Source organism: Telopea speciosissima, chromosome 10, assembly GCF_018873765.1.
Source record: "Telopea speciosissima isolate NSW1024214 ecotype Mountain lineage chromosome 10, Tspe_v1, whole genome shotgun sequence".
Classification (NCBI taxonomy): Eukaryota; Viridiplantae; Streptophyta; class Magnoliopsida; order Proteales; family Proteaceae; genus Telopea; species Telopea speciosissima.
This window is the reverse complement of record NC_057925.1, coordinates 9,622,244-9,643,918: the sequence shown is the minus strand read 5'-3', so window position 1 is coordinate 9,643,918 and position 21,675 is coordinate 9,622,244. Positions and strand designations below refer to the sequence as shown.

The 21,675-nt window shown below is 36.9% G+C and overlaps 1 protein-coding gene across 2 annotated transcripts; it reads left to right on the top strand.

Annotated features, from left to right (window-relative positions):
• Positions 1-2,373: 2,373 nt before the first annotated feature.
• On the top strand, positions 2,374-11,236 carry LOC122643900 (25.3 kDa vesicle transport protein). Of its 2 annotated transcripts, none has more exons than XM_043837474.1 (6): positions 2,374-2,394; positions 4,494-4,686; positions 7,121-7,281; positions 7,400-7,546; positions 9,653-9,729; positions 10,788-11,236. In XM_043837474.1, exons 2-6 carry the CDS (start codon positions 4,499-4,501, stop codon positions 10,869-10,871), a joined length of 657 nt encoding a protein of 218 aa, XP_043693409.1. In that variant the 5' UTR covers positions 2,374-2,394; positions 4,494-4,498; the 3' UTR covers positions 10,872-11,236. The 2 variants fall into 2 exon arrangements, with proteins under 2 accessions (XP_043693409.1, XP_043693408.1); XM_043837473.1 differs by lacking the exon at positions 2,374-2,394 and adding an exon at positions 3,636-4,305.
• The last annotated feature ends 10,439 nt before the right edge of the window (positions 11,237-21,675 follow it).

Sequence of the window (21,675 nt, the reverse complement as noted above, 5' to 3'; positions counted from 1 at the left end):
TTATTGTTGAGTGTTGCACCATTAAGTATATTCAACATGCATTGATCATTCAATCTATTTTTTTGTTCTTTTTCAACTTCCTAGAGTTCCATACGATTAGGGCTAGACTACATATATTCCAGTTCAACCCGAACCTTAAAAATATCTATTTTGAAATTACCCAAGTTTTTTTTTTTTGCTCCAAAGTCTCATTGAAGAACTACATGATTTAATCTTTGACCAAAAAAAACTTCACGATTTAATCTTACCACAAATATTGAAAATGTTGAACCTTGAAGTTTAGAGCTCCAACAAGTATTAACGATATGCCCAAGAACAATATGATATTCCTATTTAGCTTCAAATTGAAATTGTGTAGGTTCTCATATGTTCTGTATGATAATGTTTCTGTTTTTTTTTAGTGTTTTTGGGTCTGGCACACTTTATGTGTTTCTGTGTTTTTTGAGCGTTTCTGGGTCCTGCAATGCTGTATGGTAACCTTGAAAAAAAAACATTTATGAAGTTTAGAAGAAATATAAATCTCAATGGATCGCACTTAAAACAAGGAAAGACAGAATTACGACATCTTCAAAAACTCCAATGAATCATTCACAGATCCCTTCCAAATCTATGTGAATTACGTCTATAACAGAAATTAAAATATAATCAACTAGATCAAATCAAACCTAAAAACAAATCACATCCAGATAAGAAAGGATTAAAGCTAGGCCTCGGAACCGATCTGAGATTCAGAGAGAGAAGATAATTAGGTTTTTTGAAATCCAAAAAATGGGGAAGCAAAAGCTAAGATCAAGCAGGCTTGCGTCGGATGAGAATTGCAACGGTCATCGAGGGTTGCACCAACCGTCGAGAGTTGCAGCGGTTGTCCTCTTCTTCGTATTGAGCAGAGGACAGTAGCTCTTCTCCCTTCTCACATTCGTTCTCCAAAGAATGGATATGGAAATGTCATTTTGTTATGTTATTACCAAATGACAAAAATAACCTCATTCACTTAAGTGAAGCTGGTGTTTCTTCGAAAATTGGTAGAAGTGTTTCTACCAAGTGAGAAACACCAATTTAGTGTTTTGCAAATGTGTGCTAAAAGTGTGCCAAGTACCCGGTTCGTTTAAAAAAAAAACAAAAAAAAAAAACCGGACATACCATTCAATTTTTAATATGTTTTTGTTCCAAAAAAAACGAAAAAACACCAAAAACACTAAAACAGAACGTTACCATACAGAGCCTTAGTGTTTGGAAACATGGAGAGGACATAGAGGTATGATCAACACCTAACATGGTATGTCTCTGGACTAAGATAGTAGTAAAATCTCAAATCAATCCCTCAATAGCAAAAGCTTTGTCTATATTTTCCAAAATTAAATTTATACCTTTATGGTTGTTTGGCCAAAAGAGTTCTAGTTCGATTAATTTCAACTCCATAAAGCCACATTCATTGATAGAGGCGCTGAGGTTCTGAATCTATTTGATTGATTTAAAACGGGTTCCAACTTTTTCATCATGGGTCAAAATTTTATTGAAGTCATCAAGGCAAAACCATTCCGCCCAAGTTGAGATAACTCCCTCCCGAACATTAGTCTTTGATCTAGATTAGGTTCCCCATAGATAAAGGAAATTCAAAAGTTAAAGAAGGGGGACCTATGAGACACATTAGGATTATACGGAATAATCGCTGTACCCTCAAGAATTTCTGCCTTGTCATGGGGATATGACAGTCATTCGCACTGCCCTGTCGTCGCAAGCGACGGGGTAGCGTTCTCTTTCCTGAAATAAAACCAGTGACACATGAGTGAACAAGCGAGATTGGAAACTATTCATTAGGAAACAGAGAAAGGGATTCCAAAATGTGGTGAAGATAAAGATTGTAGAATCGATCTGACTCCAAGTCGGTCACCTTTACAGGAAAAGGAGAGCATTGCAATTGTCCAATGAACTGGAGGTGAAACCGTCACGGGAAGGAAAACCCTGAAAGCAATAAAACGAAACCCCTTTACCAAAAAAAAAGAAAAAAAAAGAAAACGAAACCCTCAGGAAAATGGAAACCATAAATAGACCCCACCACTAACGCGTAACAGCACATCAGAATCATCAGATTCAAATCGATGATAAATAGACCCCACCAATACACCGCGTAACAGCATATCAGAATTGTCAGATTCAAATCGATCTCTGGTCTGGTCTGGTCTTCTATACCCATCTGTTGTCCTTTTTTTGTTTTGTTTTGTTTTTGTTTTTTTGAAACTTTTAAAGGAGAAAATTTGAAAAACCATCGACCCTCAACGAAATCTTTCTAGCGATCTCCCAAAGTCTTTCCTCTGTCATCTTTGCGGTGGCTCCGGTGATCTCTCCGCCCCTTTTGGTGGTGCTTCCAAGCCCTTGCTCCAGCAGCGACACTTGGTATGCTCTCTCTCTCTCTCTCGGAAAGTAACGTAGGCCCAATTAATTCCCGGCGGTTTCGACTCTGATATCCGGCGAAGTACTTTCTTTTGAGCAGATCTGCGATCTCTTGCAATCTTTCTCTATCTTTCTCTCTCTCTTGAGAAGCCTTTGAAAATGAGGGCTTAATTGAGAATGAGGTTTGTTTCTGTGGTCAGTCGGTGTTTCATTGCATGGAAGAAAAGCTAAGAATAATTTGACTCTTACATTTACCATCTCGTAGTCGCATCTTATTTAGGTCATGTTCAAGTTAAATCAAATTGATCTTCTATGTTACGCCATATGGGAGTTTTCGAAACCCTTGAAAGATATTGGAAATTAGATCATCTTCTAGCTTTGTACCCTTATTAACTGGGTTACTCTGTTGGCATTACTTGTCTCCCTGAATAGTTGTTTCTTTATTTGTAATGGCCATTTTGTATTGCTTCATGACTTCATCAAGTCTTTCACCTCCCCTGCAAGTTTAGCATGGAAGACTACAATGTTGTTAATAATAGGTCTGAGTTCACAATCAGTTATTGAAAGCAATTCTAATGGGGATTTCCTTCCTCCCCTTCTTCTTTTTCTAGCTGTATGAATGAGTAGGGGACACTTTTCTTAACTGAATTTCAGATATGCTTTTTAGAATCTAGTCCTGTCACTCAGGCATATATGGGTTCGTCAACATTCTGCCCCCTAGCCTCCTTCTGGGCAAAGTACTCGACTGGAGGATCTTTTCTTCTGTAGAAAAATTATAGAGACTGTTTGGGTTCTGTGGTTCATTTTGGTTTTGTGGGATCTGGGTTTATAAGTTCCGGTTGGATTTATTAACAATATCTTCTTTCCAACTGTATGACTGGTGCACGCACTATTTGCTCTATGCTAAATTTTCAAATGGAAAGTAGCTCTTCCCTCCTTCAGACTTGTTGAATTGTAGAACAAAACAAAAAATTTTCCTAACTTACTAGCTCATCACTAGTGTATATTTTCATTAGCATCTTGGTCAATTTGCCCACTAGAGTGGATGATGTTGTGATGGGACTTTGGATTTGAGAGTTTGACGACAAATGCAATGGAAAGTGGTCCATTGATAATGTTTCTATAGCACTCCTTTATGTGACTCGGAATTGGATCATTTTGAAAAAAAACTTACCAATGTATTGCAGCTATCTGGTAACATGAGTATGTTCAACCTGTTGGGGGCATGAGTCTGTTTTTTAATGGTCCACTTTTAAAGGCCGTGTGGAGGCGTCCGTTGGTCAAATTGACCTTACGATTGGAAGCCACACCTTGGGCTAGCCACATGCTAAATTCGAGTCTCCATCTCCGCTATATATCCCATCATGTCGTGACTTTCACCCCTTTGTTTCAACAGTTAAATTGGAGTTGCTCCAAAGTTGCGAAGGTTGAATATTCAACCAATTTTTATAACTTTATATCTCCATCTTGAAGTTTGGGGATCTGGCTGAAATTTACCATTTGATGATATATTCTGAGAGATATCACTTAGAAGATATCTGGAACATAAAGGAAATGCTTCCTTTATGGGCCATCAAGGAAACCTTTGCCCACATATATATTAAATATAATTGAATTTAACTGTTTTGTTACATTAGACCATAAGACTAGATTACTTATCGAGAGATTGGGAGCTATTCATTCTTACTAACTAAATAATATTGATTTGTCTTGAATTCTTGGTCTACTGCCCCATCTAATTGCTACACATTCATTGTTGTGACACTTGAAATGCATTTTGGATGATGGAATGCCCTTCAGGTTTTGATGAGCTGTTTCGAATTTGAGATATTAGAGTTGCATTTTACCAAGTTGCCCTTTGCCTGTGACAATTTGAAGTTGATACAATCTGGAAGAGAAATATTCACACTACTGGTAAGTATGGTAGCAAAAAACCTGGAAATAGAACATGTCTTCTCCATTTTCCTTGTATCTGTTAAATATGGAATGTTTTGATCTAGAGCTAGATTACTTATATTGCTATCAATTGATTCAGCTCGTTCCACATTACTGCTGATGTTTTTTATTCATATTGTGCGTTGTGTATCATTGAACTGTAACAGTGAAGATGGTGAAGCTGACAATGATAGCTCGTGTTACTGATGGTCTTCCTCTAGCGGAAGGACTTGATGATGGCCGTGATGTAAAAGACGCTGAATTCTACAAACAGCAGGCCAAGGCTTTGTTCAAGAATCTGTCAAAGGGCCAGAGTGAGGCTTCAAGAATGTCCCTTGAAACTGGTCCTTATGTTTTTCAGTATCCTTTTGATGCCCTTATTCCTCGTGATTTGTTTTATCCCTTTCCACATGTGCTAAGCTGATCTTAAACTTTTTATTCTCACTTTTTGTTTATTAGTTTCAATCTTTTAATTGAACCGGTTGCATGTAGAATAACTGACTGAAGAAATTTATTGCAATTAAAAGAAATTTGTTCTGCTTACATTTACCCATACACAGGTTGTCAGAAAGAATTGGAAATTGTTTAAGCATTATGAGATTGGAAACATAATGCATTCCCCTAATCTGTTTGGACAGATTTGGGAACAAGCCCTTAGGACAGTGATCTCGATTTAGAGAACAATAGGGCAGAAATAAAGACGATCAATAACTAAAGAACCAGCCAAACGATGAGGCTGAAAAACTGGTCTATACCTGTTGTACTTGTGGCTAAAATATCATAGGAACTAATGGTTAAATTGAGCGTAAAGAAGGGGGACAGAAAATAGAAACTTAAGAAAACCAGAAAACATTTCAAAACAAGAATATCTTTTAAGTTCGAGATGTGATAAACCCACAATTCTGAACAAGTGTAAACCCAATAGAGGGGGGCAACTTATAAAAAATTGGGCTTGATTCAACGGTTAAATTGGCTGGAATCTTTGATGGAAGTCTGAGATTTAAAAGGTGGGAAATTGCTAAAGTACTGAAACTGATAAATAAAAGTAGCAGAATATGAAGTGAATAATAACTGAATTAAATCAAACAGTATGGAAACAATGTTGGTAGAATCAAACCCACAAAAGAAGAGTTTTAGAGTACCTTGAGATTCACACACACACATACACCATGTAGCTTTCTGAAACTGAAATAAAGATGGAGGGAAAGGAGAGGGAAGAAGGGATATGACCTGGCTTCACCACTACCCAACCAATGTTTCACCACCTTGGGTTTGCTGCTGAATCATCACAGTAGGATGCATAGAGTATCGAGCTGGAACAACTTGTTCTTCTGAAATACCCTTATTTAACGCCATAGAATTTCCTGCTGTTACCGTATAGTATTCATCTCTACTTAGTGATAAATAGAGGAATAGCCAAAATAGTGGTGCAGGTTCCCCATTCTTGTCTCCCTTTTGCCTCTCTCTCTCTCTCCCTCACACACACACACACACGCCTAATTACCTATATTATATATAAATATATAATATAATATATATTGTATAATATATTATATATAATATATGTTATATATAAGTATATAACAAAAGTCGTCCTTTTATATTATATATATTCATAATATAATATATATTATTTATTAAATAATAGGGAAAAGGTTGAGCACGCCGCCAGGGTGCCCAGCATGTCGTCCATCCTCTCTCCCTTTGGATAGACTCCTTTGCCCTCCTATGTCTAGCCTTGTGATTGGTATATGTCGCTAGCTTACCGAAAGCTGGCGACATGCCCAACCCTCTGCCTATATAATATATATTATTTATAAAAAGTCTCGCTTATATATTATAATATCTAAAATATTATATGGTGGGGGGGGGGGGAAATAGGTGAAGGCAATTAAAATTATTTACACTTAATTAGTTACCAAACGGTTTTTCATTCTATACTCTATTACTAATGGATACCAAACGGTTTTCGTTTTTTTGATAAAAAATGGTTTCCATTAATGATTTTTTTAATAGGCCATAAACAAAAACATAAATGATACCTAAGACTTAGTAACCAAGTAATATTGCAAAACAGAAACTAAGATGTTCAGAATCTACCAGAAGAATCCAGCAAGCATGACTTGATCTCTTCTCCATGCAAAAGACGCATGGGGGGCCCACACAATCTCATGCACAATCTTATAGAAGTCCACTAAAGAGTGCTAACAATGAGACTTATTATAACCAGGTTCTGGACTGGTTTTGGGCCTGGTTCTTTCTCTTCCTATGCTGGTACTGTTTGAGCTCTGCATCAAAACATGTTTGGGGTTTTTTTGCTGTGTCGTACAAAAGATGGCTTCTGTAATCAGGGGACTTGTGTTTTCTGGTCGCCCATGCCATTTTCCAAGATTGTGTTTTCTTTTCTTGGATATTCAATTTTTCAAGCACCGTAGTTGGGAATGTGTTGGAATAAATAATATATGCTTATTTCTTAACAGGGATTTGTTGCTAATTGACCAACTTCTGGGTCATTACTTCTCCACAAGCTGTAGTCTAAACTATCATGTATGTATTTGCAAATGCCCTCATTACATGTAGACATATACAAGAATACGATGAACTTCGATTAGAAACTTGTTATCCTGAATTATATGGACAAATATTCACTTTCCCTCTCCTATGTTGTCCCCTATTTTTCTCTTTTCCTTCTGAAAACAGGAAAACTTTAATATCAATATAGGGGTTTCCCTTATTTAATCCTCTCAAGTTCACCTTGTTGAAATTTAAATTTTACCTTGACTCATATTGACAGCTATATTATTGAAGGCCGTGTATGTTATTTGACAATGTGTGATCGTGCTTATCCTAAGAAACTTGCATTTCAATATCTTGAAGACCTCAAAAATGAATTTGAGAGAGCCAATGGGAGCCAAATCGAAACTGCTGCCAGACCTTATGCCTTTATTAAATTTGGTATTTTTTTGTGCATTTGTTATAGGCACTTTACATTTACCTTCTTATTTCATCTGCTTTTGCTCATACTTATTATATTGTATTGGATCTTTTTTTTTCTTCTGTTTCTGTTTGACAGATACATTCATACAGAAGACCAAGAAATTATACTTGGATACACGTACTCAGCGGAATCTTGCAAAGTTGAATGATGAACTATATGAAGTACACCAAATAATGACTCGAAACGTACAGGAAGTTCTTGGTGTTGGTGAAAAATTGGACCGTAAGTTCAGTTTTATCTCTTAATTTGATGGTTTCAATTATTTACACTCTTAGAAGAATAATGCATTATGGTAATGAAAAATAATGCCAGGTTGGTGAATATGTCGTTGGAGAACTTTCTCCTACTGGCTGAAAATTGTTTAGGCTCTCTTTTGTATCATTTATTTTTGTTTTTCTGATACAAAAACGTTTTTGCAGTGTTTGGTATCATTTATGGACCCTATTTATATTTAAAATAAATGAGAATAATAAAATAACCATAATAGGGTCAAGACCCATTTATATATTTTGGTCAAAAACAATTTTTGGGCATTTATGCCGATATTTTAATGAGCATGTGCTCGTGAGTCCCAAAATTGAAGGGTAAAATATTCATTTGGATCTATTATTAGAAAGGCAAGCTCCCGCCTCCTACTCCTCTTCCTGCTGCAACCCCACCCCCTCCCACCCCGTCCTACAGCCCCACCCCATCTATTTGCCACCCCTCCTCCCCCGCTGGAACCACCCTATTCTCATGCAGCACACATTCTGGAACCCAGCCATCATAGCAACCACTGGAACCCAACCATCGCCGAATGTTTCCTGATCTTCCTCAGCTAGGAGGAAACTGGAGAGGAAAGAAAGATGAATAAAGAGATGAAAAGCTGAGATACTGCGAATTGAATTGTCTTCTTTCACAGTTCACATTGACTCCTTTGCCTATTTTAAAATGCTAAAGGATTGTAAGCAGGAATCTATAATTGCCAGAATTGAGAAACCTACCTACCTACATAGTTTCTATTATTAAATAGAAGGTGAAAAGAAGAAAGCTTTCTTCACTCTGTACTGGTTTGTAATTTTTAGAAGCTACAAGTAGAGTGCGTGGAATATAATCTTTTGATTTCGGTTTCTTTTTCTCTATTGGGAGAGGGAGGCAGTTAGAAAGGTACAAATCTGGTGCTTTGGCTATATAATATCCTCAGTTTCCAAAACTGAACTTTGATAAGTTAGCAATTGCTTAGGTGCGAGAGGTTCCATTAACAATCAATAGGTGAAGGGGGAATCTCTTCACCCACTGCTTAAACTGTATATGGGCTTTGAGTCCATGTCTTCATAAAAGGCTAACTTTTCATAGTTTGGGCCCATTTTTCAAAAATGTTATAAAACTATTTACACCTAGGTAGTTAGTTACCAACTGATTTCTCATTCCATACTGTATTTTGTCTAATGTTTACCAAATGGTTTTCATTTTTTGATCGAAAATGGTTTTCATTGATGGTTTCTTTTAAATAGGCCAATAAAAAAAATAAAAATGATACCAAAGAGAGCCTAAGTTAAATTACTAGTTTTTAGTGCTCTTCAAGATACATTTTACTTAATGAACTTTAAATGGGAAGAACTTTGCATCAATAGAAGTTTCTCAAGTTTTATGTACTGATTCAGGACTGAGTATAGGTTACTGACTTGTTAATGTGATTTTGCAAATTTTATAGAATGGATTACCTTTTTTTCCTATTCAAGTCAGTGATTATAGGTAAATTGTAGCATGCAGGCATGCCAATATTGACTTATGGTTGCTACCAAAGTGCCATGTTTTCTTATTCATCCCATTTGGTTGAATCGTCTCATTTGACTAGCTCTTGAGCTTCCTTAGTAATTGCCACGGCCACTTTCCCTACAAAAATGATGAAACAATTAGATCAGCCACAATACTTCATCTGAGCCACAGTGTTACCTAGACTGGGATAATTGATTTTCTTGGATTTGTACATCTCATATTTGATTAAGTGGTCTCTTCTCTTTCCCACTTGCTTCACTCAAGAAATCCATTTGAAACTCCTCAATTAATATACTTAACCTTTCAGGAAGCTTGAACAGACTCATTTAGTATAAGGAGAGTTATGAAAGGGTGGCTTTGACCCATATAACTATCTTAATGCTTGCTCTTGATGGAAGCTTCTTAAGTTTAGAGGATTATACCATGTAGCATTTGTTGTATTATTTAAACTTTTGTAGTAGTTTTCTATTGTTTTTTCAAATAGAAATGCATATTATCTCTCGGTTATATATTACCATGGATCTTATTTAAACACTTATGTGACTTCTGTTCGTATGTCCAATTTTGTAGAGGTTAGTCAATTATCAAGCCGGCTTACCTCTGAATCTCGCATCTATGCTGATAAGGCTAGAGATCTAAATCGACAGGTAACACTATTCAATGATACCATATGCTGTATCGGTGAAAGCCTCCTGAGTTGCTTAAATAAAACTTTGTGGTGGACTATAATGCTCTTAGTACTGAATTGGCCTGTTATGATGTCTTTGCATTCATTTGCTGTGTTACAAAAATGCTGGATTTTTGGTCAAATTCCTGCATGTTGCTGACTAAACTTCTCAGCACCAGCTATTAGTGGAATGTAATGCTAATATTAGCATAGAGGAGATTGGGTAATTTGGGTTTTGTTCCCAAATTAAATGAAAAAAGATAGTAGAAAGTTTTAATTTTGTACAGCATTTGACATATCAAATAGATAGGGAATATAATGACGTCAAGTTTGTCTAAGTAAATAACTTAAGGGAAAAAGAACCTTGCCTGGCAGCATGGCCCCTGGGCCCAGACACAAAGGGAGGCAAAATGACCCCCCTCCTCCATGTAAAGCTAAAGTCCTGCTTCTGTTGATGTTCCTGCATGTGCTGTGATTGGCCCCCATGCTGGCGCAGGGGCCACACTGCCAGACGGAAGACCCTCTCCCATAACTTAAATATGAATATAAGCAAGACTGTCATAGACTAAATTGCCTATCTGATTTTTGAATTAACTGTGATCTATGCTCCCCCCATGCCCCCCCACTTTTTTTTTTCAGGATTGCACATTATTAGATTGATTAACGTCCTGTCTTGTTGGAACTCGGTTTAATTTTTAGACACAAAGGATTCAGAGAGGAACCACTCTTTAATACGAATTTTTATCTAACCCTGATCTGGAATTACTCACTAAATTTGCTTTTAGATGTTGGCAGTCTTTAAACTTGCCTAGATGCTGACATGCAATTGTCTGAAGAAATAGTTTCAATGATTTGTACAAAGCCGTGATGCCAAGATATTGTCACTTTGTGAGATCGTACGATCTCTTTCTTCCCTCTTGTTAGACTTCAGAATTATGTGTTTTGTTCCACTCAGCAAATTCACTACTGCCTATTGTCTTGTAAATCTCTCAGGATGGTATGTTAGTTTGATGAATAGCCCCAAATCCCAAATTGCAGGCTTTGATTCGGAAGTGGGCTCCGGTTGCCATCGTGATTGGAGTTGTCATCCTCCTCTTTTGGGTCAGAAAGAAGATCTGGTGATTGCACCTCTTGTGGAATTTCAGGTAGTTGCTGCGCAGACTAGCCAGATTTCTATTATTCACATGGTTTGGCAGGTATCGTTGACGTTGCTATCAAAAGGCCGCAGAATGGATCTCTCACCCATTTGGATCACTTCCCATCATGTTACCAAGTCCAATACAAGTTTTCTCTCAGGAAAGAACCCATGGATGTGAGGACAAGAAGTTTTGCAGTGGGGAAATTGAACTGAAAACAGTATAATTGAAGAGTAATTCTTTCAAAATTAGTGAAAAGCAAAATTATTGTTAGTTTGCTATGTTTATACAATATCAAATGAGGGTTCTTGAAAAAATAGGCTCGGAGAAGTTTTAGTACAGCGGCTTATTGTCAGTTGTCATGGCAGCCATTGATTTTGACGACATGAATAGTTTAGGGCAACTTCTACCCAAAAAAAAAAAAGTTTAAGGCAAACCCATTTTCCATCTGGGACTATATAAAGGCGTTGGAGTGATCAGAGCAAATAAGGAGAGATTCATTTATTTTTCACTGGACACATTATAGCTTCTCTAAGTTCTGTACAGCAGCCAATGAAAGTATGTGCAGAAGCATCTTGGGAGATGGAATTTCCACCTTTCCATGATCTTTCATGCCCCATGTCTAGGCTCAGCGGCTAGGGTTATGCGACCAATTAGCGTTCTTTTCCTCTGATGTAAGCCACACCTTAATATGTGAAGAATATACATTACATAAACTATAATATGATAAACAACAAAGGGGTCTTAAACTATAGGGTAAATTTCATGGACACCCCTTATAAGTTTATCGAATATCATGAACAGTTCAAAAACTATTAAAATATCAACCTTTCCCTTGACGTCAAGTATGGTTAACACTTAGTACCCAAATGAAATGTCCATTTTAACCCCCTTAGTTATTTAGATAAAAATCTTTCATTCCAATTCTTCCCTCCTCATACAAAGCAATGAGGCGGAAAACCAGCAGGAAGAGAGTGTATTTCAACTATGAGATCTCTCTCATATATCATAAGAGATCCAATCATGGAAATATTTTCAGGGTAAGCTTTCTAAATCGTACTCCTCTTGGAGTAACCAACCTCGAACCTAATGGACCAAGAAATAATAGGGTATTGATTTCTGCAACTTGATGTAGCGGAAGAACAGAACCAGACCTGAAGTTCAAGTTGGAACATCCAGTCCAGGCAACTGTTGGGTCTCAGATTAGGCAACTTGGATCGCCCTAGGGTAAGTAATGAATCCCTATATTTCAGCTCGAATTGATGGAGTCCCAAAGAGTTCAATCCAAGGGTTTAGGGCTGCTAAAGACGTAGTATAGAATAGACTGACAGAGAAAGAGGTTGTCTCAGCTCCATTTGTGTGTAAACGCTGAGACAACCATTTATGCTGCTGCTTTACGTCAGGCAGCCAATTCCGAAGAATCCATCGGTGAAGACGAAATTGGCAATGGCAAGGAGAAGAAGCCCGACGGACTCGGCTCCTCTGCAGCACCCAGCCCGAGTTGCCCATGCAGCGCCGGACACAGTGAGGCGTAAAGAGACCGCCTTACCCTGCCCAAGCAGAGGTGAAACGGTTTTTTTACACCTCGTTGTGTTCGGCACTCCACGTGCACCCCGGTCAGGATGCTACACAGGATCCTTACCAAGAAGACAATAAATTCCCCTTTCCTTTCCTGTTTTGGTTGGTTTTGAATATTTTGATTCCCTGATTTAGTTGGTTATAGGGGTGATGTGGATTATTCCAAATTTGATGGTCTATCCTCTCCTCTCGGGAAGAAAAAAAAAGAGGTGGTTAGTTTCTAGGTTCTCTCACACTATACATCATCGTTCTGAATTATTCAAAAATTGAGTGCAGCATGAAAGCATAATCTCCCAGACAATCCCTTCGCGTCTCCTACGAAGTCTGTCGAAGCTAGCCACTTGTGTCTTCTCCACCTCCAGAGATGCGGCATTGGATTCAAAGAACGGTGCTGCCTTAGCTTCGTCATCGTCTTTGTAGCAGTAAACTGACCACCGCATCGTTGTTGCCTTAACTTCATCCTCGTCTTGTAACAACATCCAAGCGATCTTCTTCCTTCAAAGGTGCAAAAAAACCTCCATTTCTGCTAAAGTCGTAGTTCAACATAAATGGTTGTCTCAGCTTTTGAACAGGTCTTTCTGTTCTTGCTTCTTTCGCCTTCAGACCATCGAAGACGATGATGATAATGGTGTTTGTATTTGGGGTTTTAACCTTAAAAGGTATTATGAGAAGTTTAACCCGTGATAAGGGTATTTTCGTCATTAAAAAAAAAGTTAACAATCACTTAACTGCATAGATGGAGTAGACTTTAAAGTAGAAATAAAGTCATTTTATATAAGGGGTGTCAAACAACAAGATTTTTAATTAAGTTTATGATTGAGGTATATATCACCGTTGTCCTTTTGGTAGCGAAATACCAAATTTTGATTTTAGAATTTTGTTTTCACGATTTAATATGTTTTTTTTACTAGGTTTAGAGTGTTTGCATATAATGGAATGTTAGATAAATTAACATTTTGATTTATTTTAAGCAGTTCTAGTAATTTGCATTAGGGCAACAAATCGCTGCTTGGTCTTGTAATCGCATCAGTACTGGATTAATGAGAATGCACATAGGGGCATCAACACGGATATAATTTGCATTAGGGCAACAAATCGCTGCTTGGTCTTGTAATCGCACCAGTACGGGGTCAATGAGAATGCACATAGGGGCATCAACACGAATGAGATATTTTTTTTATGTATTTCAAAAAAGATTGAGCAGTAATTTCATGCAATCCTATGTCTGGGTACAAGAACCAGACAACCAAGCAATGTTCTTTTTCCCTTTGCATTATTAGGTCCTTTGTACCTATTATCATAATTATTTCCTTATTTAAAATATGATTTTTATCTTCTTTTATATAATACATTTTAGTAATCTAACATTTTTTTGCACGAATTTTGTAATTTTTTTTTTATTTTGTATATTTTTATGGATAAATGATGTTATTTCGAGATTTTTTTTGTTGAATGGAAAATATATTAAGAGAAAAAAAAGCAAAGAGCAACATCAAACCCAAAAAGACCAACCTAAGAGGATCTCGCAGATAAAAGCCTAAAAACAATAAATCAAAGGATGACACATCAAAAGCCGCAAAGGGGAGAAAAATCCAAATCAAAAGAAGATACATCAAAGGGAAAGAAACAACAATAAAAAGGATGATAGAACAAGATTCCAACTTGTTGCTGCAATTAAAGAAGATGTGTTTTCTAGGTTTATCTCCATTTCTTTTACTGGTACTTACCCCTAAAAATCAGTTTCTTATTGATAGTTGGGGAGTTAATGTACATTGGATTCTAAGGTTCCGAAGCCATGTTCATAGTTTCGACTTCAGTCTATGTTTGCTTTGCTTTGTGATGGTTCTCTATCCCGATAAAAGACAACTTATGGTAGACTGATTCATGATGCTATGGGTTCCCCAATTATTGCTTTTGCAAGTGTGTGTAGATAAATCAGTCTTTTATATGGAGTTTTACATTATCTTCCAGGGTGTGACTCTATGTATTGAAAAGGGTTTCTATGAAGTATCCATTCGTTCAAAGTCTAAATTTGTTGTGTTTATGCTAAATGGAAAGATTAAAAGTCCTTGGTAGTACAATGGTTGAAGAGCAAAATCCACCATTAATTGAGTGCCTCTCTTTCTTGGGTGGAATATAAGTATGTGTGGAGGGAGGTGAATCAACTAACAGATTACACTGTCTTCTTACCTATAAGTGATATGGAGACTATTCTCCAACCGTTTGACTTCCTAGAAGAACTTTGTAAACTAGTTAAGGGGATGTTGATTTTGTATCTACTATCGGTTGTAACTTCTTTGGTTTTGTCACTTTTGTTGATGCGCAAGGCCTGTCTCGCTTTTGTTAGGGGCCTCCCATTTCCCTCTTTAAGCTTGTTTTAAAGGGGGTTCTAGGTGGCTATATGTTTTGTATTTTCCTTTCTTTTTTTTTTAATATAATTTACTAAATAAAAAAAGGATGATATTATACAATAAGAATCCAATGCAGAAAAAAATAAGAAGAAGGTTCAAACATCCTAATCAAAAGATGATACATCAAAGGGAAAGAAAGAATAATAAAAAGGATGATATGATACATTAAGAATCCACGCTGCAGGTAAAAATAAGAGGAAGGTTCAAACATTTGGCTAATTGCCTATTTCTTAAGTTATCTGGGCTAGCAAAACAAATAAGAATAAGTCTCTTTCTTATCTCGAAAGAAATGGCTTCCTAGATATGCTCTACAGTGCTCGACATGGAGGTCTGTCTTATTTTATTCATTTCTCATAAAACATGATCAATCACAACATCAAAGACAAGCTTCCCAATATTGTTACAGATGGACTTTTACTACTGAAATTTGTTAAGATCCACCTCCATTCTTTATAAAAGGAAAAAATTGTTGTTTGATGAGGCCATCAATTATTAAGGACCCCTTTCCTTATATGTAAAAAATGGACAACAAAAGAAGAAATGGTCCACATTTTCTTGGTCAAACACCTCAATAATTAGGTGTCAAATTTTAACTTAAGTTCAATATAGAGTAACACAGGGTTGAATGATAGATACGATCTTAATGCCCTTATTCTCGGATTCTAATTTAGGTTGAGCGATGGAAGAAAAGATAATGGAGAATTTTTATGTTCTTTATAGTGATTCCCCAAATTTGTTACTTTCTGGTATGCATATGATAATCTAGTGATGATGGCCAGCCAAAAAAATTGGTAAGTTGCTTGAGCCAGGGGAGCAGATTGGAAGTTGGGAAAAGCTCACAGGCTACTAATCAAGCGAATAATTATCACCTTCAATTCGCAGACACCTCCAATTCCTTCAATACGTCTAATAGGAGGAGTGGACTCCACCTTGGGCAGTGTTATCGGATAGAGGTAGGGTGGTCATTTCCGCCCCCATGTGAGGAATTGAAGAAAATGGAGGGGGCAATGAATTGGAGGGGATAATAAGTCCAATAATCTATCTAGTAATCTTTACTTAAAAGTTTTTTTTTTTAATTTTTAAATTCTTTATCAAATGTTTCTTTCTCGGTTATTGTTATATGTTTATTTGTAATAATTGCAAGGTTGTTTATTTTAATCATGGATGAATTAACTTCCTATGTATATATTAAATGATTTACCATAGTTTTAAAAGATTCAATTAGACCTTACTGAAAAAAAAAGAAGGTTTGAGTAGACTTAAACCATTTAACTAAATGATCTCAAATTCAAAAAAAATAAAATAAAAATAATTTATTAAATGATTTCACAATTTTAATTTAAATGGTTTGATTTAGTTTTGGTAAACGGTTCTGGTTTAGTTTTGACACCCTTATCCATAAGGCCCTTGTGCAAAAGAATATGCACACTAAAGACACAAAAATTGTAGGTCCCACTCACTCATATCTTCTTTGAAATTTTCTATTTAACAATTCGAGATGGGACCAAGATTCGTAATCTCGGAAGTGACGGGCTTCTAAATTGGGTCTTAGGGATCAAGGAAGTTTAGCTTTCAAACAAGGAAGCTCTTCAGCATATTCCACAATCTTCGCATAGTTCTTGGCCGTGAAATAGTGTGTCTTTGTTATTTGAACTTAATACTTGTGTGGATGATTTCACAATTTTTTTGATACCTCCTAACCAAGATCTCATTTTGTGAATGACAAACTTTGCTTGAGAAACAATACAAAGTCACTAAACTTATAGATGCGATAAAGTTAATGTACATATTCTTTTTATTCCCTAATTAATATATTCTTTTTTTTTTATAAAAAAAAAGATTCGTAATCTCGGATCGGATTGGTCATTTTTGGCCGGATCGGATTGGTATTGACTGAGACCGATCTGATCCACCTATATTGATAAGGGTAAAAAGGTAATAAAATTGGATATTTTACAAAATAAAGGGCAAAAGTATCATATTTGGCCCGAGTTTGGGCAATCTCGATTCGATGATCTTATCCCGATACCGAGATCAGGAACCATGGATGGGACGGTCCATTCCATGGTTCTAAGTAATAGAATCGGATTGTCCGTATCAGGCAATCCGTATTGATTTTGCACTTTGTAGATCTCGATACTGTGTGATATCGTATAAATGACATGGTAAGTACAAGGGAAACATCAGTAAAAAAAACTAATTTTAAAAGAGGACCAGGGATAAATTTGTTCGATATGATCAATCCTTGTCGATACCGATTTGATATCATATTGGTTTCTAAGTTGACGGATACCCATTCCGATACCGTACACTAAAACCATGCTCCATTCACTCGAATTAGTACCCAGGCATCTAAGAGAGGAACCGGATCCTCTCCAACACGCAATACACATCCGATGGTTGGACGGACAACACACATCCCAAGGACAATTAAGTCATCGAAGGAAAACTTTCCCATCCTTCCAATTGTTAAAAGGAAAATTAATAGAAATAAATTATGTTTTATAATTATAAATTACTTTTAAATTGAAAAGATTTACCAAATCCCCATAAGAGCAATAAAAATTAAACGAATAACTTAAAATATCCTTGGCATCTTTCTATCAAAAAGACAATTTTAGGATATCCTCTGTTTTTTGGTAGAAGGATATCCCCTGTTCGGTGTTCCAAGTTTATCTACAACCGTCTATTTACAAAACAGATCCCTGTTCCCTTTACTTCCTTCGTTTCCAAGTCAAACAAGGATTCTTATAAACTACCCTTAATTTCCTTTTCCTACTTCTACTACAACTGGGAGTCTTCCTCTTCCTCTTCCTCTTCCTCTTCTAACTACAATTACGGTGAAACCTCCAAGCTTCTCCTTTAAAAAGAGGGTATCTTCAAAAATTGGGTTTAAAAATCGAATCTTCATGACAAAGGAAGAAAATCAAGAAGAGTGTCATTCACTATCTTCACCGCTATTACCTGGAGATCTCATTTATGAGATACTAACTCATGTGGCTCTCGATGATATTCTCCGGCGATGCAAATGGGTTTGCAGATCTTGGAATGCTCTAACATATGATGCAATATTCAAAAGCTTTCATTGCCAAAGAACAGAATCAGTCTCTGGTTACTTTGTTCAGAGTATTCAGAAGAATAAATACCAGACCAGCTTCATCTCCATTGCAGCCTCTCCATCGGTGGCGATCTCTCTCGATTTTTTACCGACGACTAATGTTAGGATTGAAGCCTCTTCTTATCAAGCACAAGGTCTGGTTTGCTGCGTCAGTGAAATCGATCACACTCCACCCAGGTATTATTGCTAGTTTATCAGTTTTTTTTTTAAATGTTTTGAATTGAATGAAGAGTTTGGGTTTTATTCCACCATGGGTACAGGATTCAGGTTCTGCATCTAACGAAAATGTGATCCTGAAAGGGGTGGTTGTAGATTTCCTTTGGACTTGGATTTTTTGGTTTAAGAATCTCTAGATTAGAAAAACCCTCAAAACATTTTTCTTGCCTTTCTTCCTTTCTGTGATTAGCGGATGATGGAAATGGAAAAAGAAAAGAAAATTTGGGGGGGGGTTGTAGATTACTGATTCTGTTGGTTTGATTTTGACTTATAAATTCATGGATGGACTCAAGACTTAATGAATTGAGATCACTTTCGTTTAATCTGCTGGGTTACAAATGTGGGTCTATGAACATGGGTTTTCAGCTGAAAACAGATCTGTGCAGTGACTGTAATCTGGATGTTCTATAAAAATCTTGCTGATATCTAATACCCGATATCAGATTCAGGCATTCAAATAGGAGAGACTACTTCTCTGACCTTCTGGCTTCTGCAACACTTGAGGGTGTAAATCCAAGAGATTCATGTCTCACATAAGAGAGAAGCTGTTGAAACGTCTTGCCATCTTGGGCTGTGAAGAGGAACTCAAAGAGTTGGCCACTGATCTTGATGTCATCGGAAATCATCACTCCCTGCCCCCCTCTACCTCGCCTCCACTTCCCATTCCATTCCCCACCCTTGCCTCTGTCCTTGAGTTGAGTTCCTCTGCAACTCAACTCCCCCTCTCCCACGGCCTCCACTACCCCTGCATCCCATCAGTGGACTATTCTCTCTCTCGGATTTATAAGGATCTGTATAAATCCTGCAACCCTCCTCTGGATGATTCTTATTTTATCCCTATTAGAGGTATTGTTTCTCAAGAAGAGAATAGATCCTTGCTTTGCCCAGTCACTGATGAAGAAATCTGGAAAACAGTTCAACTTATGCTTTCTGATATATCTCCTGGTCCTCTGATGGTTTTTTCTGGTTTATTTTTCCATAATGCATGGAATGTCATTGGTCTAGAGGTTTCTTTATGTATCAAGAATTTCTTCAATTCAGTTTCCTTTTCCCTATCTCTGAATCAAACTTTCATTTCCCTTATCCCAAAGGTAGATCACCCCAGTTCTATTTCTGAATACAGATCCATTAGTCTTTGCAATTTTATATACAAGATTATTTCCCGTATTTTTGTCAATAGACTTCGTCCCATTCTCAATTGAGTCTTCTCCTTTAATTAGAACGGATTTATCAAAGGTTGCAAAATCCAAGACAATGTTCTTATCTGTCATGAGCTCTTACATAAAATAAAGAAAACCAGGAGGGGTAATAAAGGCTATTTCTCAATCAAGATCGACATGAACAAAGCCTACAATAGGCTCGAATGGAATTTCCTTAGAAGCACCCTTTCAAATATGGGCTTTGACTCCAATTGGATCCAAAAGGTAATGTTTTGTGTTGAAAATACTTAGTTGGGGATTCTTCTCAACGGTTCTCCTCAGCCTTTTTTCAAACCTTCCAAGGGGGCTTAGACAGGGTGATCCCCTTTCTTCTTATTTATTTGTGCTTTGTGCTGAAGTCCTTTCTACAAAGCTTGCTATTGTGCTCCGAGAGAATAAAATTAAAGGTATTCAAATCAATGGCCTAGTAGCCCATATTCTTTTTTCCTTTTAACAAGTTATCTTTCTTATATGAATAATAAAAATGATTAATTAATGAGTCATGGATGACTTAACAGTCTTTTCCTTGTTTTTTTTAAAACTATTTCTCTCTCTCTCTCTCTCCCTCCAACCAATTTGAATGTTTTTCGTTCTTCTGATCAATTCTTTTGTTCAAGTATAATTTGTCTTGTCAAGTAAAGAGTTAGTGTGCCTTTTCTGTGCTTTGGAAACAAGAAATGCATATTATTTATTGGGAGAAAGTTCTCTGTCCGCCCATGAGTCTATCTCTCTTCTCTCCATATGAAAAGACATCTCTGCCACCTTGTTTTGTGGAGGAGAGAGATAGACACATGGGACTCCCAGACAGAGAACTACTTTCCTTATTTATTTTCTTATTTGTCTATCAAATTTTTACATTTTTACTCATCTAATCTCAATTTCCAACAGGTACTATGTGTGCAAACCTGTGACACAACAGTGGACAACAATTCCCAACCCTAAGACTTGTTACAGCTCTGAGAAAATAGCCATGGTGGTAAAGAAATCACATCCATTGTATTACAAGATCATTCGATTCTCCTGGTCCAATAATGGTCAAGGACATTTTTACTGCGAGATCTTTGATTCCAATAACTGGACATGGAGGACTTGTTTGGAGATCCATTTAAAATTGCCTGGTTTTGTTATAGAGCGCGAGGTTCTTTTACATGGCTCTGTTCACTGGTTAACCTTTGGTAAACCTAAACATATATTTGCTTTCGATATCGACAAAGAGAATTGGAGACTGATCTCATTACCCGAAGAAGGAGAGGAAGTAAAAGGCATGAACTGTGACTTTGGAATTTACAAAAGATTGGTGAATTGTGAGGGCCATCTTGGATTGTTGTACGCTGGAGAGTCATGGATGGAACTATGGGTGATGGAAAATTACTTGAAGGAGACATGGGAAAAGAAATATATGTTCAGTTTGGCACCACTAAACCGGATTGTGGGTAGATGGTATTCTTTAGTGGCATTGGACACTACGGATACTATCTTGGTGAGGAGTTATGATAAGTTGATTTGGTACAATTGCATCAGTGGAGTTCCCATCAAAGTGATGATAATTGAAAATCCAATTCGTTGTGCTGACCCATATGTACATCCATTTAATTCTGATTGTGAGCCTTGTAATTTAGAGCCAATAAAGCACCCAAAAGAAATAAAAAGAAAAAGAATGTAGAGAGACTTTGTTTATCAAATAGAAAGATTTTATGCATTGTGCTTGTGGTGGGTGGGAACCATTTCCATTGTACTTACCACTTAGCCACATGGATTGGTGATTTGACATGTTGAACATCGGATATATAGATTTGTCACATGTCAAATTTAGTGGCTTATCTTGACTATATGGTCTGTCATCTATTGGTCTTTTTGTCTTGATTTTTAGCTAGTCCTTATTTACATAGTTTAAGTATTCATAAAAAAAATAGGATTGTTTTCGATCAATCTCGAATTGGATTAGAAAGGATCGGAATACACTTACTCAGTAAGATGTCACGGTGGAGGAAACAAATAATGGAGAAGGGCTGGGAGAAAGTATGGTAGCACATCCCTTAACTCGATTCTTAATTTAGTATTTAGAGGGTGGGCCTTGGTGCAAGATAAGGTTGATCCATTGTGACCAAGTGGTCATGGGTTCGAGTAAGGAAAACAGCTACTTTGTGTAAGCAAGGGTAAGGCTGTGGATATTAGGACCCTCCCTAAACCCCGTAGTGACGGAAGCCTTGTGCATTGGATACACCCTTTGTTGTTGAGTACAAGCAAATATAAAGAAAATGACAGAAA

Coding starts and splice junctions, on each gene's coding strand:
- LOC122643900 (XM_043837474.1), top strand. CDS start 4,499: ATGGTGAAGCTGACAATGATAGCTCGTGTTACTGATGGTCTTCCTCTA. Junction 7,282..7,399: donor TTATGCCTTTATTAAATTTG/GTATTTTTTTGT, acceptor TCTGTTTGACAG/ATACATTCATACAGAAGACC. Junction 7,547..9,652: donor TGTTGGTGAAAAATTGGACC/GTAAGTTCAGTT, acceptor CCAATTTTGTAG/AGGTTAGTCAATTATCAAGC.